Source organism: Esox lucius, chromosome 17 (genome assembly GCF_011004845.1).
Source record: "Esox lucius isolate fEsoLuc1 chromosome 17, fEsoLuc1.pri, whole genome shotgun sequence".
Taxonomy (NCBI): domain Eukaryota; kingdom Metazoa; phylum Chordata; class Actinopteri; order Esociformes; family Esocidae; genus Esox; species Esox lucius.
The window spans coordinates 2,586,411-2,607,327 of NC_047585.1; the positions used below are offsets into that span (position 1 = coordinate 2,586,411).

Here is a 20,917-nt window from a genome sequence, read left to right on the forward strand (position 1 = left end):
ACAGTAATAAAAGAAAGTAGTAAACTATTGACTATTACACCGCTTTTTCTGGACCGAGTAAGAAGAGCCGGCCAAGAAGAGTGAATGTCTCTTACTGAGTGACTGACTGACTGACTAACTACTACCCATTGTTAAATAGCGTAGTGGTTAGAGAAGTGGACTACCATGTAGGCGATTGGTGTTTGATCCTCACCACGGATAAAACAAATTGTGCGTTAGGATTAGTACAAGATAGACAAAAACTTTGTTGGCAACAAGCTTCAGTAGCTATGTTATAGTAAGCCTAAAACAAAACTGTTTACGGTTATATTGCGGCAATTTCTGGTGGATGTTTTAAGTACGCATCCGTGCATGCTATTTTGGGTAATATAGACCACAACCCCTTGCGCACTGAAAGAGGAGGGGTTTCCACGTCTTTTCACTTGACAAAAAAGTTATTGTCACCTATATTGATAGGTAATGCATCAGTGTCATTCACGAATGAAATAAAAACTTCTGTGCCATGAAATGAATTAGCTTTTGTCAGTGTAAAGTTCGTATTCAGTCTCTAGCAATTGCTCAATTATTATGAATTTTTCCAAGTAATAAAATACTAGTAGGCGTATTACTGGCTAATAAGCTGTTAAAACGGCCAGTGGCAAAAACCATACAGTTCATTGTGATGGCAATTCCATTGATTAGAACTCTTAAAGGAGGAAGTACAGAGACAAAATTATCTTGGCATAATTAACAGTTTATTTGCAAATAGAGAGACGCGTCAAATGTAGAAAATAATCATGCGAGGAGTCTCTAACTTAATACAATCATTAGTACTTATAGTGGAAAAAGGGGTGTGGTAAGATGCTACCCATCTGTCTTGTCACATAGGTTTTACCCAAAGGGAGGGCTGTCCCCCCACCTTATCCTTCCTGCCATAATGTTTACTGTTGTGTTTACCTAAAGGGGCCAACTGATCTTGGCCTGTTTAGTTATTGTTTTCATTACTTTATAGCTATTAGCTAGCCATCTAGTGGTTAAAGACACAGTCTGCCACATAAGAAACCGTAGATCGATTCCAAACAGGCGAATCAGCATTCATCCCTTTTATTAACTAGGCTTTGCCTGGTTCCTTTTCTTGTTTATCATTACCAAATATCTGTTGAATATAAACGAAAGTGGGAATAGACTTTAAAAACTTTTGTTATACACAAAGGTGCATTGCACTTGAAAACCATCAAAAATATTGGCAAAAAGTTGCATGGTTGCCTTTAAAGTCATGATGTTACCTTTTAAAATGTTCAGGCTTACTTGGGAGAGCATGGGGCTTGCAACACCAGTTTTCTGGGATCAACTAATACTGAAGGCCAGTACAGAAATGAGTGAACTCGGGATAAGATCATCCGCTAAATTACTTAAATGTTGTAAATGCTAAATCCCTTGAAAGTGGATGGAGATTGACAAAAAAGGTTAAGCATAATCATTTAAAAAGTATAAATTATAAAAGGTGTTTGCAAGCACTTTAATCCAGACATGCCGTGACCTCTACACCTTAAAGATGAGCCGAAAATTCTATGACCATCTTAAAATAAAAACATGAAAGAAATCTATTTCGATTTAAAATGTTGTTTTCCTCTGAAGTTCTGCCTCAATTAAAAGTTCGATTTCTGTCCTATATTGAGTGAAAGATCAAGCACATAAACAACAATGACATTTTCATAGCCTTTTTGCTCATATTTTTCAATGGTGTCAATAACTCTGGAGGACAGTGTGTCTCTTCCCTTTCATCAAATTGTATTTTCCCAGTTCACTTTATGGATGCAGGAATTGTTTTGGAGCAGACCTATTAACTCAGATGGACAGCCTTTCAAACAATAATTGATTGTGTTAATGCTTCATTCAGCTAAAAAAAACAAGCTTTTACTAATAGATCGTATGAATAGCCATTCTAAAAAAAATTGGGGGAGGAACATGCTTACTTAACAGGAGGGTCCTGCACTGGGAATACAAGAAATCTACCTTCACCCCTGAACCAAACCCTTTGTTTATTAGCAACATTGAATGCATTCTTGCTATTTTCTCTTTTATGAGGCTATCTACAGTGTATGATGACTAGCCTGTCTCGCTGTCCTTACTTTTATTGAAACATCCAGGTGCGGAGGAGAAAATCCTGGATAGCTTCAGGAAGACGCACAGCCCCGATGCCTGGGATTTCCAGCTCCAGGCTATGATCCAGGCAGCAGGGAAGCTGGTATTGATTGATAAGCTGCTGCCCAAGCTGATCGCCGGGGGACACAAGGTGCTGGTCTTCTCCCAGATGGTGCGCTGCTTGGACATCCTGGAAGACTACCTCATCCAGAGGAGGTGAGGCTAGGGATGGGAAGAGAGCCAAGGTGGAGCTGGGGGAAGTGTACCGCACATAGGGATTTGGCAGTGGGTGGGGCCAGGGGCTGAGGGCCGCGCATAAGGATTGGGCAGTGGGTGGGGCCAGGGGCTGGGGACAACATATAGGGACTGGCCATTGGGTGAGGCTGCAGCATGGCTCAATTTCTGCACAGTGTGCCTGTATTACAATCTCCACTCTAAGTGACAACAGGACAGAATCTATTTTTTTGGATGATTTTGCCAGCAATTTTGTTAATTCAAACAAAATTGCTGCCTGTGGCACTATATACATTGATCTATGTTTGATAGTTTTTACAGTGTAGTACATGATCCATGACGAGGTTGCCAGTTTTCAGTTAAGTAAGGGAAGGTACAGTATGTTGACCGGTTGTACTTGTGGTTTCAGGTACACCTATGAGCGCATCGACGGCAGAGTGCGGGGGAACTTACGGCAAGCGGCGATCGACAGGTTCTGTAAGGTGGACTCGGACCGCTTTGTGTTCCTGCTGTGTACCCGCGCCGGAGGCCTGGGCATCAACCTGACTGCTGCAGACACCTGCATCATCTTTGATTCGGACTGGAATCCGCAGAATGACCTACAGGTTAGACACTAAGTTTATTGCCACTTAAGGAACTTTTAAAAGGTAGAGTTTTTTCTGGTAGAGCAGATTCTAACTCAAGCTTTAGAATTATGTCCATGGGAGACAGCCGCTCGGAACGCTGGTCCACCTTAGGCCGTCATAGGGCCCAAACCTAGTCCTGGAGTAAACATGTTCTATGGATTTCGTCAGTTCATGTTACCCTGAGTGGAGAGCAGTTGATAGCATGGCGCTTGCAAGGTCAGGACTCAGGACTGCGGAAATGTTGTTTAGTTTAACAAATTTACTTTATTCTTTAGAAATGGCATAGGGATAAAGAGTACTCTCCCACACTATTAATGCCAGTGTTAAATGAGGATTTACATTTACATTAATTGAATGTTAGATGGTTTCTCACCTTCTAATGAGTCTATGGGCCAGAAGAGAGTGTAAACCATGATTGATTTGTCTTTTAACTGCTGTTATAAATGTCAATTCTGGACATTAAATCAATGGAAACCAAGCAAATAATAATAGAAGACTGTAATATTAATTTTTTTAACAACTGGAAATGAACTCCATGGGGATAAAAAATAAATAAACATTCTCACATGCCCAGATTACTTCCATTGGTTTTTAGCAGGCTAGCAATGGCTGATCAAAGGAAAACCAAACAACAAATTACAGTTTATCTTGGCCCATGAACAACATTCAAGGTGAAGAACTATTTAAAGAAGATTAATTATCTTTTAATATTACTGTTTCAAGCCGGATTAAAAACATTTCTGTTTGGCCACGCTAGGCCCAGGCCCGCTGCCATCGTATCGGTCAGAGTAAAGCAGTGAAGGTGTACAGGTTGATCACTAGGAACTCCTACGAGAGGGAGATGTTTGACAAAGCCAGTCTAAAGCTGGGTCTGGACAAGGCAGTGCTGCAGGATATCAACCGAAAGGGCAGCCTGAATGGGGTGAGTAGCTGGTCCCAGTACATGCAGTCTTGCCAAATAATTTAATTCATCATCATGCCAGTACAAGCAGATCTGGGAGATTAGGCTACGAACTCTATGCTATGAAGGATACATATTTGATGCCTGTGTTGTGTTTGTATGCATTGTCTACCACTTTCACATAGTTGTAATTGTTGAGATTTGCCATCTGAACATCCTTTTAACACATTTGTTATTATGCCCTTTTATTTAACTTTTGTTTCTCCTGCCCTCACACAATAGCTTTGTGCTTTTCCACATCCCTGCTGAAACATTGAAATAAACAATGCATATTTAAAGCTCTCAGCTTTTTAATTCAGGAAGTATTCTAAACTGAAAATACCACTTCCTATTCCAAAATGTATTGTTTTGTTCACCTCTTGAAATAGAATGGGGTGCAGCTGGTCTGAGAGCTGTTGCCTAACTAACGGGGGGGTCATGGTTTCCCAAGGCACAGCAGATGACTAAGATTGAGGTGGAGGACCTGCTAAAGAAAGGGGCGTATGGAGCGCTGATGGATGAGGAGGACGAGGGCTCCAAGTTCTGTGAGGAGGACATTGACCAAATCCTGCAGCGCCGCACCCAAACTATTACCATCGAGACAGAGGGAAAGGGCTCCACCTTCGCCAAGGTATACCCTGACCTTTATATCTCTGACACCCAAACTATTACCATCGAGACAGAGGGAAAGGGCTTCACCTTCGCCAAGGTATACCCTGACCTTTATATCTCTGACACCCAAACTATTACCATCGAGACAGAGGGAAAGGGCTCCACCTTCGCCAAGGTATACCCTGACCTTTATATCTCTGACACCCAAACTATTACCATCGAGACAGAGGGAAAGGGCTCCACCTTCGCCAAGGTATACCCTGACCTTTATATCTCTGACTGTTAATCTCTGATGCCCAAACTATTACCATCGAGACAGAGGGAAGGGGCTCCACCTTCGCCAAGGTATACTTTGACCTTTATATCTCTGACCTTTAATCTCTGACACCCAAATTATTGCTAGCTAAATCAAAGTCAAGTGCTCCACCTTCGCCAACGTAAACCCTGACATTTATATCCATGACCTGTAACCCGACAATAACCACCCACATCGATGTCTCCACCTTTACCAATCAATATAATGTCTACGGAACCTTACTGGAAAAGCAGCTTTCGTTGTTATAATCAGGGTTGTAATTGTGTTCAGATTTAACCAATCACACAGTAATCTCCGGACATCAGTTGAAGTAATTATGATTAGCTCACAAGGAGCTAAAATTGTCTTTTTTGAAAAGTACAGATCAGGAGAGAGATATCAAATAATTTACTTTTGAGTGCATTACATGTGTCATTGAACACTGAAGACAGTCATTAAGAAGTGTGGGTAAGAAGGCACCACCAAAACATATCCTCATTCAGGGATATTAACAAGCGGCCAATGGGCACTCCATGCCGTTTATAACAATTGCATTTATTCTGCACAAGTCTTGGCTGTGGGTTAGGGGGGCAAAACAGAAGCCACTTCTCTCTAAAAAGAAGTTCTAAGCCATATAAAATATCCCAAAACCATGTGTTGTACTCTTCTTTATTCATTTTCCATCTCCAGGCACACATTAAAGCAGCTGGAAGAATTAAGTCTATGTGTTAAAGTAAAGTAATGTTTAGCAGAAATGTGTTACAATATATGTTATCTCTTAGCAGTAATGTCTTATGGTTTATATGAGATCTAGGTATAACTTTTTAAAAATTTCTTTTTCGCCAAGCCAACATAGCTTGTCACCCAAAGTACACAGTAACCACATTCAAGCGGGATGGTGGATGCATTGTCTCTTCAGTGGAGACAGGGGCTCTGGTCAGGATGGAGGAGACAATTAATAGCCTCAAATATCAAGGTATTTTAGTGCAAAACCTGATGTTCCAAAAAGCTGAAGTTACAGAAGAATTGTACTTTTCAACACAAAAACAATCCAAATCGCCTAGACAAATCAAACAAGAATGGCTTCCTGGAGTAGCCCACATAGAGCTTGACCTTCAACATATAGAATATTTATGGGCCGAAATGAAGACAGATGTGCATATGAGATGGCAATTTGACTGAGCTTTAAGATTTCTGCAAAGAACAGCAAGATAAAACTGCAAAATCCAGGTGTGCTAGCTTGATATAAACAATTTTAAAGCAATAGGTTCCGCAAAGTATTTCTTTTTTGGGTGTGCACACTTATGCAACCATAGTAGGCCCTGACAGTGTTTATCAGAAAAGTTATCATTGGTCTGATATGATTTGTCTTGATTTCAGCCTTTACATAAACAAATGCTGCATTTTCAGTAAGGGTGTGTAGGCTTTTCATATCCATTGTAAAATCAATTGTTAATTCTTCCCATTTAACTAATCTATTACCTTGATGGATGGTGATTGTTTGAGGTTACACCCAAACCTCCCCTACCTTATATCTTAAACAAGACTGTCCACCATCGTGACCTGAAGGGGTCCGGCATGGGTTTATGTGTATTGCTGCCGTGTTGGTTGGATCCGGCCAGCATGGCTCGGATCTGGTCTGTTGCTGTTTCAGCAAAAACTCTCCTCTGTCTCACCGTCTCTATCCAACAAACCATAGAGGTTTCTGAAAAAATACATTTAAATAAACACTGTCCACCATCAAGGTAGTCTGTTACTGTCGGAAGAATACGTTAGCCAGTCTCCACAAGTTTCCATTCCTTTGGCAAATACACAATGTAACTCTTTCACCAGTGTCGGATCTCACACCTTCTTAGCTTTCTCAGCACATCCTAGCGCTTGTTACTCTCGTGGATTCAGTCCAGTTGATGTCTGTGTGTTTGTGTGTGTTAATGTTTTCCTTGTCATTTTCAGGCCAGCTTTGTGTCTTCTGGAAACAGAACCGACATTTCCCTGGATGATCCCAACTTCTGGCAGAAATGGGCCAAAATAGCAGAGTTGGAGATTGACTCCAAAGCAGAGAAGGTAAATTGGGGGGGTGGGAACCAGTCAAGGGTGCGGTTCGGCTACCAGTTTCTCCCTGACTCTGGTTTTGCCACCACTCGGTATTGGAAGGGCTCCACAAATCCAGTCCCGGCCTTAGATCAAACGAGCCACCCGGAATGACGGGCTAGAAAAGAAGGGTAAGGGGCCTAGTGAAATGGTTAAGAAATCTGGCACTCATCAGCCACCCGAACAGATGGGTTGCATTAATGAGAGAAAAACAGCCTGCGAAGCAGAGGGAGGGGAGAGTGCAGTTGAATTAATTATGTGTGTATTATAACTCGCCCTGCGTGTTTGGTTTTCCTGCATTTGCATTGAGTTCTCCAGAGTTGTGTGTTTTTGTGTATGGGCTACACAGAATTTTATGATAGTGAGTGTTTTTTTGGACTGCATGTGTATGTGGTGTAAAGGCTGTCTGTGCAGCTGGATCTTTTTTCTTTTCTTTTTTTATACAGTATCCAATACATTTATTTGTTGATTGTAAACAGTTGAGCATGTTTTTCAGATGTGCTGTAAACTTTGTGCTACAGTTTTGCATTGGTTCCTATAGTTACCATATGAACTGTGAACAGTGTTCATAATGCCGGAAGGCTCTAGCCTGAACCTCCCCACCATCTATGACAGGAGAGCTTGGTGATTGACACGCCTCGTGTGAGGAAGCAGACACGTCACTACAACTCGTTCGAGGACGACGAGCTGATGGAGTTCTCTGAGTTGGACAGCGATTCCGAAGAGAGGCCTTGTCGCACCCGCCGCCTCAGCGAGAGGAACAGGCGCTATCTTCGCGCAGAGTGTTTCCGCGTAGAGAAGAATCTGCTCATATTCGGGTCCGGTACCCTCTAACATTATTCAGTCACACTTCTAGGAGCCTTTCTATGATTCATGACGTATTAACTATAGTGAAGTCCAGTGCAGTGACGTGATGATGTAGTAACACTACCCAGCATGGTGTAAGACTCCCAACCAGAGACCAGGGTTTGACCCCAGTGTCCACATGGCCAACTGTTTCTTTACGACTTGCCTAATTATAAAATTTACATTAGTTTATATATGAACATAAGTTTACTAAGTAACTATTTTGAAGTTTCCCGGTGTATGCACTCATTCACTCTACCGGCTTTAGTAACCTCTTAACTCTTATCTTTAGTAAGCACTGCCACTGTTCTCAAATGTCGCCTTCACTAATGCCCAGTACAATTTATTTGTCAGGAAGTAGGCTAGTGGCCAGTAACCGGAAGGTTGTTGGATTATATCCTACAGCCTACCAGGTGAAAAACAAAAACTGGTTGTGACCCAACTATTTGAGGGGCAAACCAGTTCTTTGAGGAGCAAACAACAAATTTGCAAATGTAAACAGTACAAAAATAAGCACCAACTTAAATATTTTATTTGATGTATTACGGTACTTCATCAGTCAATTAGTTACTTACCCTTTCACAGAATTAAATCAGGCATCCTGTTGGTCAAAAGGACATCAATGTTTCACTGAAAGTGCAGCTTCTCCCACTGTACAAGTTGTCCTCCGCTCACAGACACACAATAATTAATATCTAGTTGTATAACATTACTGGCTGCATTTCCAAGCTAGTTGGGGAGTAGTGTAGAACATGCGTAGCTGGCAGTGGCTGGGGTTGATGGGTAATACTGCTGTAGGATACATTCTGCATCCCACCGGTGTGTCCGTGCTGACGCTTGCTGCTGTTCTCGACTCCCGCCCACACAGCTGGGGCCGCTGGAAGGACATCCTGACCCACGGGCGCTTCAAGTGGCAACTGGCCGAGCGTGACATGGAGGTGCTCTGCCGGGCACTGCTGGTTTACTGCGTGCGCCACTACAAGGGCGACGACAAGATCAAGAGCTTCATCTGGGACCTCATCACACCCGCCAAGGACGGCCATAAACAGGACCTGCAGAACCACTCTGGTGAGAGACTCCCGTACATATCCCTAATACAAGTCATTCACATGTACATATGGCCGGGTGGAGGAAAGAGGACGGACTATGTTGATTGTTATCAAATGAATAAATAATCTCCTAGAAACAACTTGTACTGTCAGAGTTTGGATAAGTGGGTTTCAATCCCTGTTTACAGTAGTCTACATGAATAACGAGATTGACTCTTTGATAAAATATCGAAAAGTAATTTGTTTATTGCTTTGGATAATGTGAGCTACAATAACCCATGCATTTATACATCTTGTTCGAACTTCAAACTTCTGCCCCACAGTCAGCACACAGCTTTGAGGGTTTGTGTGAGCAGGACTGACAAACAAAACACTTGCCAACTTGACACTGTGTCTTCTTGCCGGGTATAAGCTGCAGAGGCTTTTAAAGATTGATTTACAGTAACCTACATGAAAATATAGAAAAGTCATTTGTCGATAGTATTGATGAAAAACAGTAACGTGTAATACGTTTGCTGAATTGATAATTGGTGATCATTGGTATTTAATTTTGTGAATAATTATTTAGCCTAATACATTTGTAGAATGTTAATAATTTCAAAGAGAGATGATGTGTATGCGATTTTGTCTTGTCTCCTAATAAAAACAGTAACATTGTAATAAGTTTGTTGAATTGGTAATTGGTGACTTTTAATGAATTAGCCTTTACAAGAATACTGAATCTTCTACACGGTGAAGTGTGATACATACATTGAATTGACAAGTTGCCTATATCGTTTGTATTATGTTTCAATAATAACCTAATTAAATTGTTGAATGGTCATGGAATTATTGTAAGTTAATTCAAATTTAACCAAGACACTATCTGGGAGTATCGCGCATTCATCCACTGACGTCATGCAGTCAGTGAGGGGTGATTAGTGCCTGGGTACCATTGGGTACCAACGTTAAGCCGTGGGCTATTGTCCATTAAGTCGGAAAACAGGGCAAAAAAACAGAACAGAACAATGTAATATATGCCTATTCAGGAAAAGTCATGGAAGGAGGAGGGTGTAGCTTTTAAAATGGCAGTTTTATTTTTATTAGAAACACAAACGCCAATTCCCGTAGGCATTTGGCGGTCCTTGTGTTAATGTAGACTGGTGTGCTGTAAGAAGAGTACTTGGTTTTTCTCAAATGCAACCTTTCTGCAAGCAGGCCTCTCTGCCCCAGTGCCTCGGGGGCGTAAGGGTAAGAAGCTGAAGAACCAGCTGAGTGTGCCTGAGATGAAGCATGCAGACTGGCTGGTTAACTGCAACCCAGAGGTGGTTCTGCACGATGACAGCTACAAGAAACACCTCAAGCAACACTGTAACAAGTGAGTCGCCTATTGCTCACAATTCACAGTTGTTAGTGAACATTACCATGTACTCCTTTGGGCAAGTGGTTGGAAATCACATTTTGACAGTGTACTTGACATAATTTATTTAAAAACAGTAGAAATAAATACAGTTTGTTTTACATAGACCATGGTTTTCTCCAGTCTGGGATGCCCAACCTTTCCATGTATTTTATATTTTCTAGAGTAGCACTCCTGATTTAATTTGCCAGCTCATTGTGAAATGTGCAGGGGTCAGTGAACTTCCCAGAAGGAGCAGAGGTCTAACGTGCTCTTGTTTAACACTTAGCTGACCACTGCAGTAACACATTTGGCTGTGCCACTAGCTGACGAGTGGCCATGGATGTCCTGTGGACGATGCAAATTGGCGAGGCATCACAGCAGGGATTTCCTGGACTCATTACGACTCTCAAACATTAGGGATGTGCATTGGACATTACTTTATTATCCAAATGTAGCAGCGCCCGATACAACATACGTGCTACTACATAACGCAAGAAGGAATGGGTGGGCTCAAAGGCCATTTGGGTGAGAAAAGAGCAAGCACACGTATGGAGAAATAACTAGAAGCCATAGTTTAAGACATAACATTGGAAAGAGAAGTCTAGTCAAGCTAATTAGCTAAGCTAGCCAGCTACAGAACTATTTGAGCAGCAAAAATTAATACACACACAAGTACTTGAATACTAACTTAATTTCAGTTATTGGAATATTCAACAAACCATGCCCATCCCTATCAGACAGTATGGGAGCTTCCAAAGCTAACTGAGGTCGTCAGGTTGGTGAGCTTCCTCTCACATGCATTGACCCAAGTTTCTTTTTGGTCAGAAAAGCTGCATCAACAAAGCAAGACACTCCCAAAATCTGTTGAAAGTTTTTGCAATGAAGAAAGCCATAAATACAATTTCTGACAGATATTGGGGGTAAATGCGGTGGTCTATGTGTTGTGTGATATGCAGTATTTCTGTATTCAGGGTACTTTTAAGGGTGAGGATGCTGTACTACTTGAAGGCAGAGGTCCTGGGAGAGGCGGCTGCCCAGTCCCTGGAGGGCATCACTGCCAGGTACAGTGCGGGTACCATCAAAGCAGCCTTTAATGAACCTTTCTCCCAGTTACAGTTATTCTTGTACTAAATAAGCACTTCAGAACCTCTGCTGAGGTTTTTAGACAAGAATGAGGATAATATGGGCCTGGGGAAAGAGGCCAAGCTGAATGTCTGGTGTTTCTTATCTGTGTAGTAAACTGGAGGTGGCCCTGCCTGACATCGACTACATCGAGATCCCAGCAGCCTGGTGGGATGCAGAGGCGGATAAATCTCTCCTCATAGGAGTACACAAACACGGTAATCCTCTGGTCCAGCACCCCCCGTTTGTCATGGCCCTCATTCATGCCTGTCACTATTCAACTTGTTAATCCAGTTCTCCAAATCCAAGGATCATACATCAATTCTGGGATGCAGGGTGTGGTTTTGTATTGATTGATGTAACCCTGGCTTTGACGCGTGTCCTCAGGGTACGAGCGATACAATGCCATGCGGGCCGACCCAGACCTGTGCTTCTTGGAACGGGTGGGTATGCCTGATGTCACAGCGCTGTCAGCCGAGCAGGGTGGAGGGGAGGTAGTGGCTGACCCCACTGACAGGTACGTAGCCCCCACCCCACCACCAAAGTGCTGTGTACAAATGTAAAAACATGGCTGAGTCCTGAATGGTCAAGCAAGCTCTACTGATGGATGAAGTGATATAACCTATGTTGATTGTTCATTTCAGTGTTTGTAAAAGTGATGACTTAAAAGATGATCCTGAAAACAAGCCAAAGGAGGGAGGACTGGAAAACAAGGTATGGACTAGGGTTGCACGATATTGAGAAAATGTGATATCGCGATATTGATCATGAATATTGCAATATCGATATTCATTTCAATATTTTTATGTAAAAACATAAGTTATGGGAAAATCCATCAAAATAGATTCATAACATATGAAAACAATAGGTTTTCTCACAACACAGGTTTATTTCAACAGACAGTCATTTTGGACTGGTACAACATGAATAAATAAAGACCATGTCTACAGAACAGGACATGTTGTACTGGTGGTACAGCAGACCTGCCAACCCTGTCCAACTTTTTACAGTACCAGACGCGCGCTGCAAATTGGGGTTCGGATCTGCTATCTATACATTCCACTTGTACATACATTATACTTAATACTTACAAATGTTCTGCCCTCTTCTATTTCCACTTCTAGTTATATGCTAACTGCATTTCATTGTACTGTACTTGTACGTTCAATGACAAAGTTCAATCTAATCTAATCTTAAGTTTTTCTTAGGATATGCCCCCAAGTTTAGTCTCTACAGTAGAGGAACGCTTGTCAACTCTCAAACAGGGCAGATCAAAGGTATTGGCTTTTTAGACACGGTACTTAACACTAAAAGCAAAATAATTTTTGAAAACATAAAAACAAATGATTGCATGGACACTGACTGCAAACTAGCTACACACAGTTTTGTAGGCTACCACAAAGGGAGTTCAGGGTTTCAGCCTATGTAAATGTGCCCATTGTATTTCTTGGCAGCACATACATCATTTGAGATTTTTTTTAATTGATTAAATCTCAAATCTAGCGCAGTCTTCTAAACTCCCAATTACATTTAATGAACAGATGTTTATATTTATTTTTGGATTATACTTTTGTAATGCTTTTTGTGACGTGGATCAGAATTACAGTTATAGTTTATCACATAACTTTTGGCCACTAACGTTTTCTCTTCAATCTCTGTTGTTTGATTGTCTCCCTGAGCCACACTCATCTTACTTTTCTGTCCTTTTCTTTTGCTCTTCTGACTCGCTTCGCTCTTTCTCACTCTTTCGGTCCTTTCTTTTCTTTCACCCCTCTGAATCATTTTGCTGTCACTCTCTCACTCATCACTCACACACGGTCGAAGTGTGCACACGTCACGTGGTTTGCTCCATAGGGTGTATTCGTGTAGTGGACCTGTGTGCTCACACTTGCATGTGGCAGGGCAACCGGCCAATGAAACATGATCATTGTATAGCAGTTTCAAGCGGGCTCTAAATGGCTCTAAACAAAAGCATCTCTCCAGAAAATAAACGGAATATTTCAGCGACATTTTCGATTTTGATGTTGCACAATGTGATATTGCTATAACGGTATTGAGTCAAATATCATTAACCCCTAGTATTGACTCTGGAGTGACCCATCAGATTAAAAAAATATATAATTTATTTGTAATTGTGTTGTCTGTTTTTTGCCTCAAAAGGATGAAACCAGCTCCAGCAATGAAGCAATGGACAAACATAACAGTGTTGTTCAGGGTGAGCATTTTGCCATCTTTCCATTTGCCGGTATACTTAAATCATATTACAAACTTACAGAGTTGTTTCACCAAGTCCAAGTTGGAATTAATTCATTATATGAATAGAATGTATTTGTGTACTTTTGTCAAAAATGTAATGTAAGTTTTTTATCATCAATAGTTAGGTCGGTAAATAATTGGACACTGACACAAGTTTTGTTATTTTAGCTGTTTACCAAAATATATTAAAGTTACAGTTAAATAATGAATATGGGCTTAAAGTGCAGCTTTAATTTGGGGCTGTTCACATGCGAATTGGAGGACGGGTTTAGGAATTACAGCTCTTTAATAAGTAGCCCCCTCTTTTTCAAGGGACCAAAAGTAATTGGGCAATTGACTCATAAGCTGTTTTATGTACAGGTGTGGGCTGTTCCTTTGTCAGTTAAGCAGGTCTAAGGTCTGGAGTTGATTCCAGGTGTGGCATTCACCTTTGGAAGCTGTTACTGTGATCCCACCACATGTGGCCAAAGGAGCTCTCAATGCAAGTGAAACAGGCCATCCTTAGGCTGCAACAAAAAAAAATCCTTCAGAGAGATGGCAGGAACATTAGGAGTGGCCAAATCAACAGTTTGGTACATTCTGAGAAAAAAAATGATGCACTGGTGAGCTCTGCAACACAAAAAGGCCTGGACGTCCACAGAAGACAACAGTGGTGGATGATCGTAGGATCCTTTCCATGGTAAAGAAAAACCCCTTCACAAATCCAGCCAGGTAAAGAACACTCTCCAGGAGGTAGGCATATCATTATCCAAGTCTACCAAGAAGAGAAGTCTTCACGAGAGCAAATACAGAGGGTTAACCACAATGTGCAAACCATTCATTGGCACTGGGTCACAATTGTTTATTTATGATGTGACCGAAGACCGAAGGAGCCGGATGAATTCTGAAGTGTATAGGGATATACAGCTCTGGAAGAAATTAAGAGACCACTGCAAAATGATCGGTTTCTCTAGTTTTACTATTCATAGGTAAGGGTTTGAGCAAAATTAAAATTTTTGTTTTATTCTATAAACTACTGACATTACACCCAACATTTCACCCAAATTCCAAATATCAATATTGTCATTTTGAATATTCATTTGTAGAAAACTACAACTGGTCAAAATAACCAAAAAAAGATGCATTGTTTTCAGACAAATAATGCAAAGAAAACCAATTCATATACATTTTTCAATAACAAAATACAGATGTTTTAACTTAGGAAGAGTTCAGAAATCAATATTTGATGGAATAACCCAGATTTTATTATCAGAGCTTTCAGGTCTAGGCAGGTAATCACCTAATTAGCACATCATTAGTTAAAATGAGGTGTGCCTGTGTTGGAATTTAACAGACACTGGTATGGAATGACTGCTGATTTAAGAATAATTAGGAGTGGTCTCCTAATTTTTCCAGAGCTGTTTTGTCTGCTCAGATTAAGCCAAATTCAATTAAGTTGATTGGACGGCAAGATGGACAATGACCCAAACCATACTGTGAAAGCAACCCAGGCGTTTTTTAAAACAAAGAAGATGAATATTCTGCAATGGCCGAGTCAATCACCTGAGTCAATCACCTGCTGATTCGGATCGAGCATGCATTTCACTTTTTGAAGACAAAACATAAGATAGAAAGACCCACAAACAAAAACTGAAGGCAGCTGCAGTAAAGGCCTGGCAAAGCATCACAAAGGAGGAAACCTAATGTTTGATGTCCATGCATTCCAGACTTCAAGCAGTCATTGCCTGCAACAAATTCTCGACAAAGTATTAAAAATGAACATTTTATTTATGATTGTTAATTTTTCCAATTGCATTTGAGCCCCTGAAATAAGGCGACTGTGTATGAAAATGGTTGCAATTCCTAAATGTTTCATAAGATATTTTTGTTCCACCCCTTGAATTAAAGCTGAAAGTCTGCACTTTCCTAAATCTTGAGAGTTGCAATGAAGAAAAGCAACCATACATGAAAAGTCTCTGTGCGCAATGGAACAATGCTATATTTTCAATGAAATATGCTGAGCTATAGTTTGTGAAACCGTCATCAGAACATAAATACAACAATGTCTCCACACATTCAGATCAATGCAAAACGTTAGATTCAATATGCTGATCTTTTGGCCATCCTTTCAATTTATTAAGCAGAGCTTTTTGGCCTATTACACTGAAAATGTTGCACTGATCTCTGCCTATTAAGTCATTTTTTTGTATTGATGCGCGGTGTACAGAAACCTTTTTTAATTTGTTAAAGTGAATGTAAAATGTGGATCCATTGTAACAAAGTATTGATCCATTGCTGGTACTGTCCAGATACTCTCTCTGTGGAGATGGTCCAGGAGGGGCTCGGCCAGGAGAGGTTTGGCCAGGAGGCAACAGAGCTGCAGGTTCGCCCACTCTGGCCTGCTGGCCCTGCCCTCACCGCAAGGCTGCGTCGCCTCATCACAGCTTACCAACGCTTCACGCGCCGCGAACCCCTGCGTCATGACTTCCTTCTGCCCGATGGGCTGGTGGCTGGCCCGGGGCCGATGTCATGGCAGCTTGGGGAGGAGCTTAGGCGCTGCACAGCAGCTGCCGCTGAACCTGATCCTCTCTTCCTGGAGTGGCAGAGAAGGTGGGTGATGATGTCAGAGCAAAGGTGGGTGATGTCATTGTTTCCTTTCGGTTCCTAGTTCCTTAAAAATCTGTAAGACCTGGTTAAATCTTATATCACAATTTTGCTTTATCACAATTTGCCTTTCACAAGACACATCATTGAAGATCTTTGAACACCTGGTAGGCTAGGAGTGAAATGGTCTGGTGTTTGCTCATGCTTGTAAAAGATGGTAAACATCATACATGTGAGTGATTCCTACAATGCGGTGACTTTTACATCCCCAATACAGAGAATGATTTTGTATTTTCCTGTAAAACATTAATTATTAAATGCTTTCAATAAAAGTAAAAATAAAGATTAGGCCTTTTTCTTTACCGTAAAACAATGTAATTGAACCGAAAGGTTGTTTTAATGTATTTTAAACAATTTCTGTTCTATAAATATAAATGCTAATATTACAAAATTTGGGCATTTGTTTCGTATTATTTCTTAGATTGGATTAAACTCTAATTAATTTTGTTTCTATAATTGTGCAATTATAATAAAAATTACAAGGGTTTTCCAGTCCATCCCTTAATTTACAGTCACCATTATGTCAACAATACAAGATTTGGAAAAAAGGGATTCTACCATCTCATGACTCTTTATGCTACTATTTAACAAGGGTCCAGATTCCACATTCAGTATGACTGGTAGTGAATGGTAAAAGTACAACAATATTACCATCATAGTGAAATATGAAAGCAAACTTAATGGATTTCAATAAACTACTACATGAAAACTTAGCATAACTAGTATACTGTGATTCTTTTATCTACAGCCATTTATAAATGGATATCACTGGTCTTGTGTTCTAGCAATGCTCCGGACCCGTAAATGTGTTATTTTCTAAGATTTCTGTGTGGAATCACAAGTTGTCTTAACTTAGTGTTGTTGAATCTAGGGTAGAGTTCAGCCCTTAACAAAAATCTACATATTGTAGAATGACATCATATTCAGAAAGTAACATCCTTATTATGGCAGAAAAAGTACTGTGGTAAGACTAGTACCTCCCCTTTTTACTTTCTATTATTCTTTAGTTTAACATGTTTTATGCTTTTGAGTTAATGCATAACATGTCCACCCTATTAGGTTAATAGAATTTAAAAATATTTGTGTTGGAGATGATTCAATTCTTAGGAATCTAGCTCAGCTATGCTAATATGCTATCATGTTGAAGTTTATTTTAACATAGCTTAATATTACCAAACATCCAGATTATTTTTATCATTTAAAAAGGGGTGAATTATGTATCGTAAATATTCAAAAGAATGTTACGTCAATGTCCATAAGAGATTGGACATATTTCATTGAATGTCCCTTTAACTATAACTAAGTTATTTCACAGCTTGACCAAAATAATATGATAATTTAAAAGTGTTTTGATCAATTTAACGTTTTGGAAGTTGTCTTTATTTTGGTAAAATTAGAAAGTAGGAAAATATATTGTATAATTGTTTTTGGCCCTTCAAACTCGTAGGAATGACCTATATAATATATAACACATATAATACATAAACTTTATTAACATTAATTTAGAAATGTCTTCATTTTGATTTAAACAAAAAACAGCTTTTTGTGCAATTCCCTTGGCTGTCTTGTGGCATCTGGGTTCTACAGTCACACAATCAACATCTGCCTCCCCGAACAAAGGCTAATGTGCGGCTTGTTTTTTCTGAGCAGATGGACGCGGCGCGAACAAGCCGATTTCTACCGTACTGTGTCTTCATTTGGCGTTATGTACGACCCGGAGAAGAAGAGCTTTGACTGGACTCAGTTCCGCTCCTTTGCCCGGCTGGAGAGAAAGACTGACGAGAGCCTGGAGAAGTACTTCAGTAGCTTTGTGTCCATGTGCCGCACTGCCTGCAGATTGCCCCCTAGGAAGGATGAAGGTAACTTCTCCAGAAAGAGTGTTGGCCCTTTAAAGGAACAATAAGCAGGAACACAAATGTGTAAATAGTCATATGTAAATAGTTAATGATTACTGAATGGTAGGCGCCCAATCAGGAGTACATAAATGGGAAGTCAGGAAACCTTCCCCTGTCTATTGGGCACATCAGCCTAGTAAAAAAAAAACTTGTTGTTCAATCAGGAGTGACCTTACTGAGTACTACAGTACTACAGCTACACACAGTTTCTTTTACAATGAACAAGTTCTAAATAATTAAGTGCTGGCCTGTTCTGCCAAAGCCAGTAACTTTCAAGACAGGTCTGCAGCACTGTGTGCTCAGCTGTCCCAGCTTAGCAGTTGATGTTTGGGTAGACAAGACACAAGGGAGAACCTGTTGTGGGAGATTAATGCTTGGTAGACTAAGCCAATTTGACTTTAAGGTGTCTAATGGAGAAATTGTCAAAAAACTATGTAGAAATGTATAAATGCCTTTCCTTAAAAATCTAGTTGTTGGTAACGAATGCATCCTCTATGCTTTAAAAATGTTCACACTTTTTAACAATAGTCTCTGTCTAAGGCACATATCTTAAAGGGATAGTTAACTTAATATCATGTTCTGCACATCTTTGCAGTGTTTTTAAAATTATGGGGAAATACAGGTTATTAGATGGTTTTTTTGCTACTGTAGTGGCGACTGTGGTGTGATTTAAAGTATGAAATGTGTGTAAAGATAAGCCCTCTCCACATGTCTGTTAGGGCCTCTGGACCACAGTCTGTTTATGGAGCCCATCACGGAGGAGCGAGCAGCACGAACTCTCTACCGCATCGAGCTGCTGCGCAAGATCAGAGAGCAGGTGCTGCGCCACCCACTGCTTGGCCCCCGGCTGCAGCTTTGCCGGCCAAGCCTCTACCTGCCCGTGTGGTGGGAGTGCGGCAAACATGACCGTGACCTCTTGATTGGGGCGGCTCGCCACGGCCTGAGCCGCACTGACTACTACATCCTCAACGACACCCAGCTCTCCTTCCTGGAGGCCCACCGGAACTATGTCCAAAAAGAAAATCACCAAGCCTACCACCCCGGGGTGCACCACATCGGCTTGGCCCCCTCACCGCACCACCACCCCTGCTGCCTGTACGAGACGGGCCTCAGCCACTGCCCCTCTCCCCAGCCACCTGAGTACCACCACCCGGCCGCCCCCTCCCCCTCCTCCATCCACGCCCACCCGCACATCCATGTCCCCAGTCACCCACAGGACATGGTGGGGGCGGATCACGGCGGTGGTCTGGGTATGGTTTCCGGGCCCAGGGAGGGCTTCCTGGACTGCCCCTCTCTGGACGATTCTTTGGAGCTGGCTTCGCTGCAGCACGAGGTCCTGGTCTCGGACTCCCTCCATGGCAAGTCCACCAAGGAGGCCTTCAACGGGTTCCCGTTTAACTCGGCGCAAGGCGGCCAGAGCATGCTCAACTCGTACGGCGTACAGGGTGGGCTGAACAGTGAGCAGCCAGGAGACATGGACCCAATCATCTCAGGCAAGCTGCGCAGTGACGTGCTGGTCGGCGAGCAGGGCTCCTCAGAGGAGACAGGCCTCATGGCGCCCTCGCTGGAGCTGGACCAGGAGCTGCAGGCACCTTGGGAGAGCGCGGACCACGCCGGCGCCGCAGACGTGGACATGTTCAACGAGGCTGACCCCATCCTGGGGGCACCCACCCTGGAGACGGAGTTCCTGGATGCAGAGGAACCAGCAAGTGATGGCGGAAGGGATACGGAGGCAGGGGGAGCACTAGATGACTGCCTAGGTATCCCCTCCTCCCGGAGCAACCCAGGAGAGCCGCTAGCCTCCAGTTTCATGCTGTTCAAGGATATCGGCGTGAGCGAGGAGGAGCCTGCCCAGAACCACAACGACCTCTCTGCCAGCCCCCCTCCCCCCTACGTGCCACCTCCGCCCCTGACGCTGTCACATATGACTCTGCACCACCACAACATTGAGGAGCCAGAGGACAAGCAGAGCGACTTGAACGTAGGTTCCCTGGCAGGTGGCGGGGAGGCAGAAAGTGATGCAGCTTTTGACTTTAACAAAGATGGGATGTCTGGGGACAGTCCAAGTCTGGTGGGGCCTGACCAAGGCCTGGAGGCCTTATGTGAACCATACGTGGACCCTGCCCAGGAGGAGCCATGTGAAGGGTCTTGCAACAGTACAGGGATGGGCTCGCCAACGGATCCATGTGAGGTAGCTCTAGAGGGACCAGAGGAGCCAGGGGAAGACGCTTTAGAAAGGGACTCGTCCATAGGGCCAGGGGACGAGGGGATCCTTGAAGGACAAGTTGAGGAGCCCTTACAGATATCTCCCATGGATCCCCGGGAAGAGGAACCAGAGGAGCACCATCTGGAAGACGAACGGCCAGCACCAGAGGGACTGTTTGCAGTCCCCTTGGTGGACCAGTATGACATGGGACCAGAAGGGGCCGCTGAAGCAGAGAGCACTTTCAGCGAACGCACACTTGTGTCTGTTCATCGCACGACACACTCACCCTCTCTTCCGCCATCCCGCTTGGTCCCCGTGCCCCAGCAACCGCTGTCGCCACGCGTGGCGGGAGTGGCACAGATCAAACTGGACTTCCCTCTGGACCCACAGAGTTCAGAGAGCCAGTCAGACATACTGGAGCCTGACAGCACTGTCCTAACACCCAAACTGGAACAGACAGAGGTTCTGCTGGAAGTGAAGGATGAGATCAAGGAGGAGAAGCTCCAAACTCCAGGTAATGATTGGAGAGAGTTTTACATGTCCAATATAGTCATATAAGCGGAACAGAGAAGAAAATACAGAAAACGAAGAAAATTC

The 20,917-nt window shown here is 42.4% G+C and overlaps 1 protein-coding gene across 9 annotated transcripts in view; it reads left to right on the plus strand.

Annotated features, from left to right (window-relative positions):
- The window catches only part of chd6 (chromodomain helicase DNA binding protein 6), a 197,865-nt gene that overhangs the window by 168,103 nt on the left and 8,845 nt on the right, over positions 1-20,917 (plus strand). For 5 of the 9 annotated variants that reach the window (XM_029113752.2, XM_029113754.2, XM_029113753.2 and 2 more), the window contains 17 exons: positions 2,130-2,340; positions 2,768-2,963; positions 3,742-3,906; positions 4,376-4,555; positions 6,785-6,895; positions 7,538-7,740; positions 8,637-8,836; positions 10,015-10,174; positions 11,170-11,259; positions 11,435-11,538; positions 11,708-11,837; positions 11,965-12,034; positions 12,529-12,597; positions 13,481-13,535; positions 15,865-16,189; positions 17,870-18,078; positions 18,834-20,834. In XM_029113752.2, coding sequence (XP_028969585.2) covers positions 2,130-2,340; positions 2,768-2,963; positions 3,742-3,906; positions 4,376-4,555; positions 6,785-6,895; positions 7,538-7,740; positions 8,637-8,836; positions 10,015-10,174; positions 11,170-11,259; positions 11,435-11,538; positions 11,708-11,837; positions 11,965-12,034; positions 12,529-12,597; positions 13,481-13,535; positions 15,865-16,189; positions 17,870-18,078; positions 18,834-20,834 — 4,479 coding nt within the window. The remainder of the gene's footprint in view (positions 1-2,129; positions 2,341-2,767; positions 2,964-3,741; positions 3,907-4,375; positions 4,556-6,784; positions 6,896-7,537; positions 7,741-8,636; positions 8,837-10,014; positions 10,175-11,169; positions 11,260-11,434; positions 11,539-11,707; positions 11,838-11,964; positions 12,035-12,528; positions 12,598-13,480; positions 13,536-15,864; positions 16,190-17,869; positions 18,079-18,833; positions 20,835-20,917) is intronic. The other 4 variants (XM_029113751.2, XM_029113749.2, XM_029113750.2 and 1 more) reach the window with 4 other exon arrangements.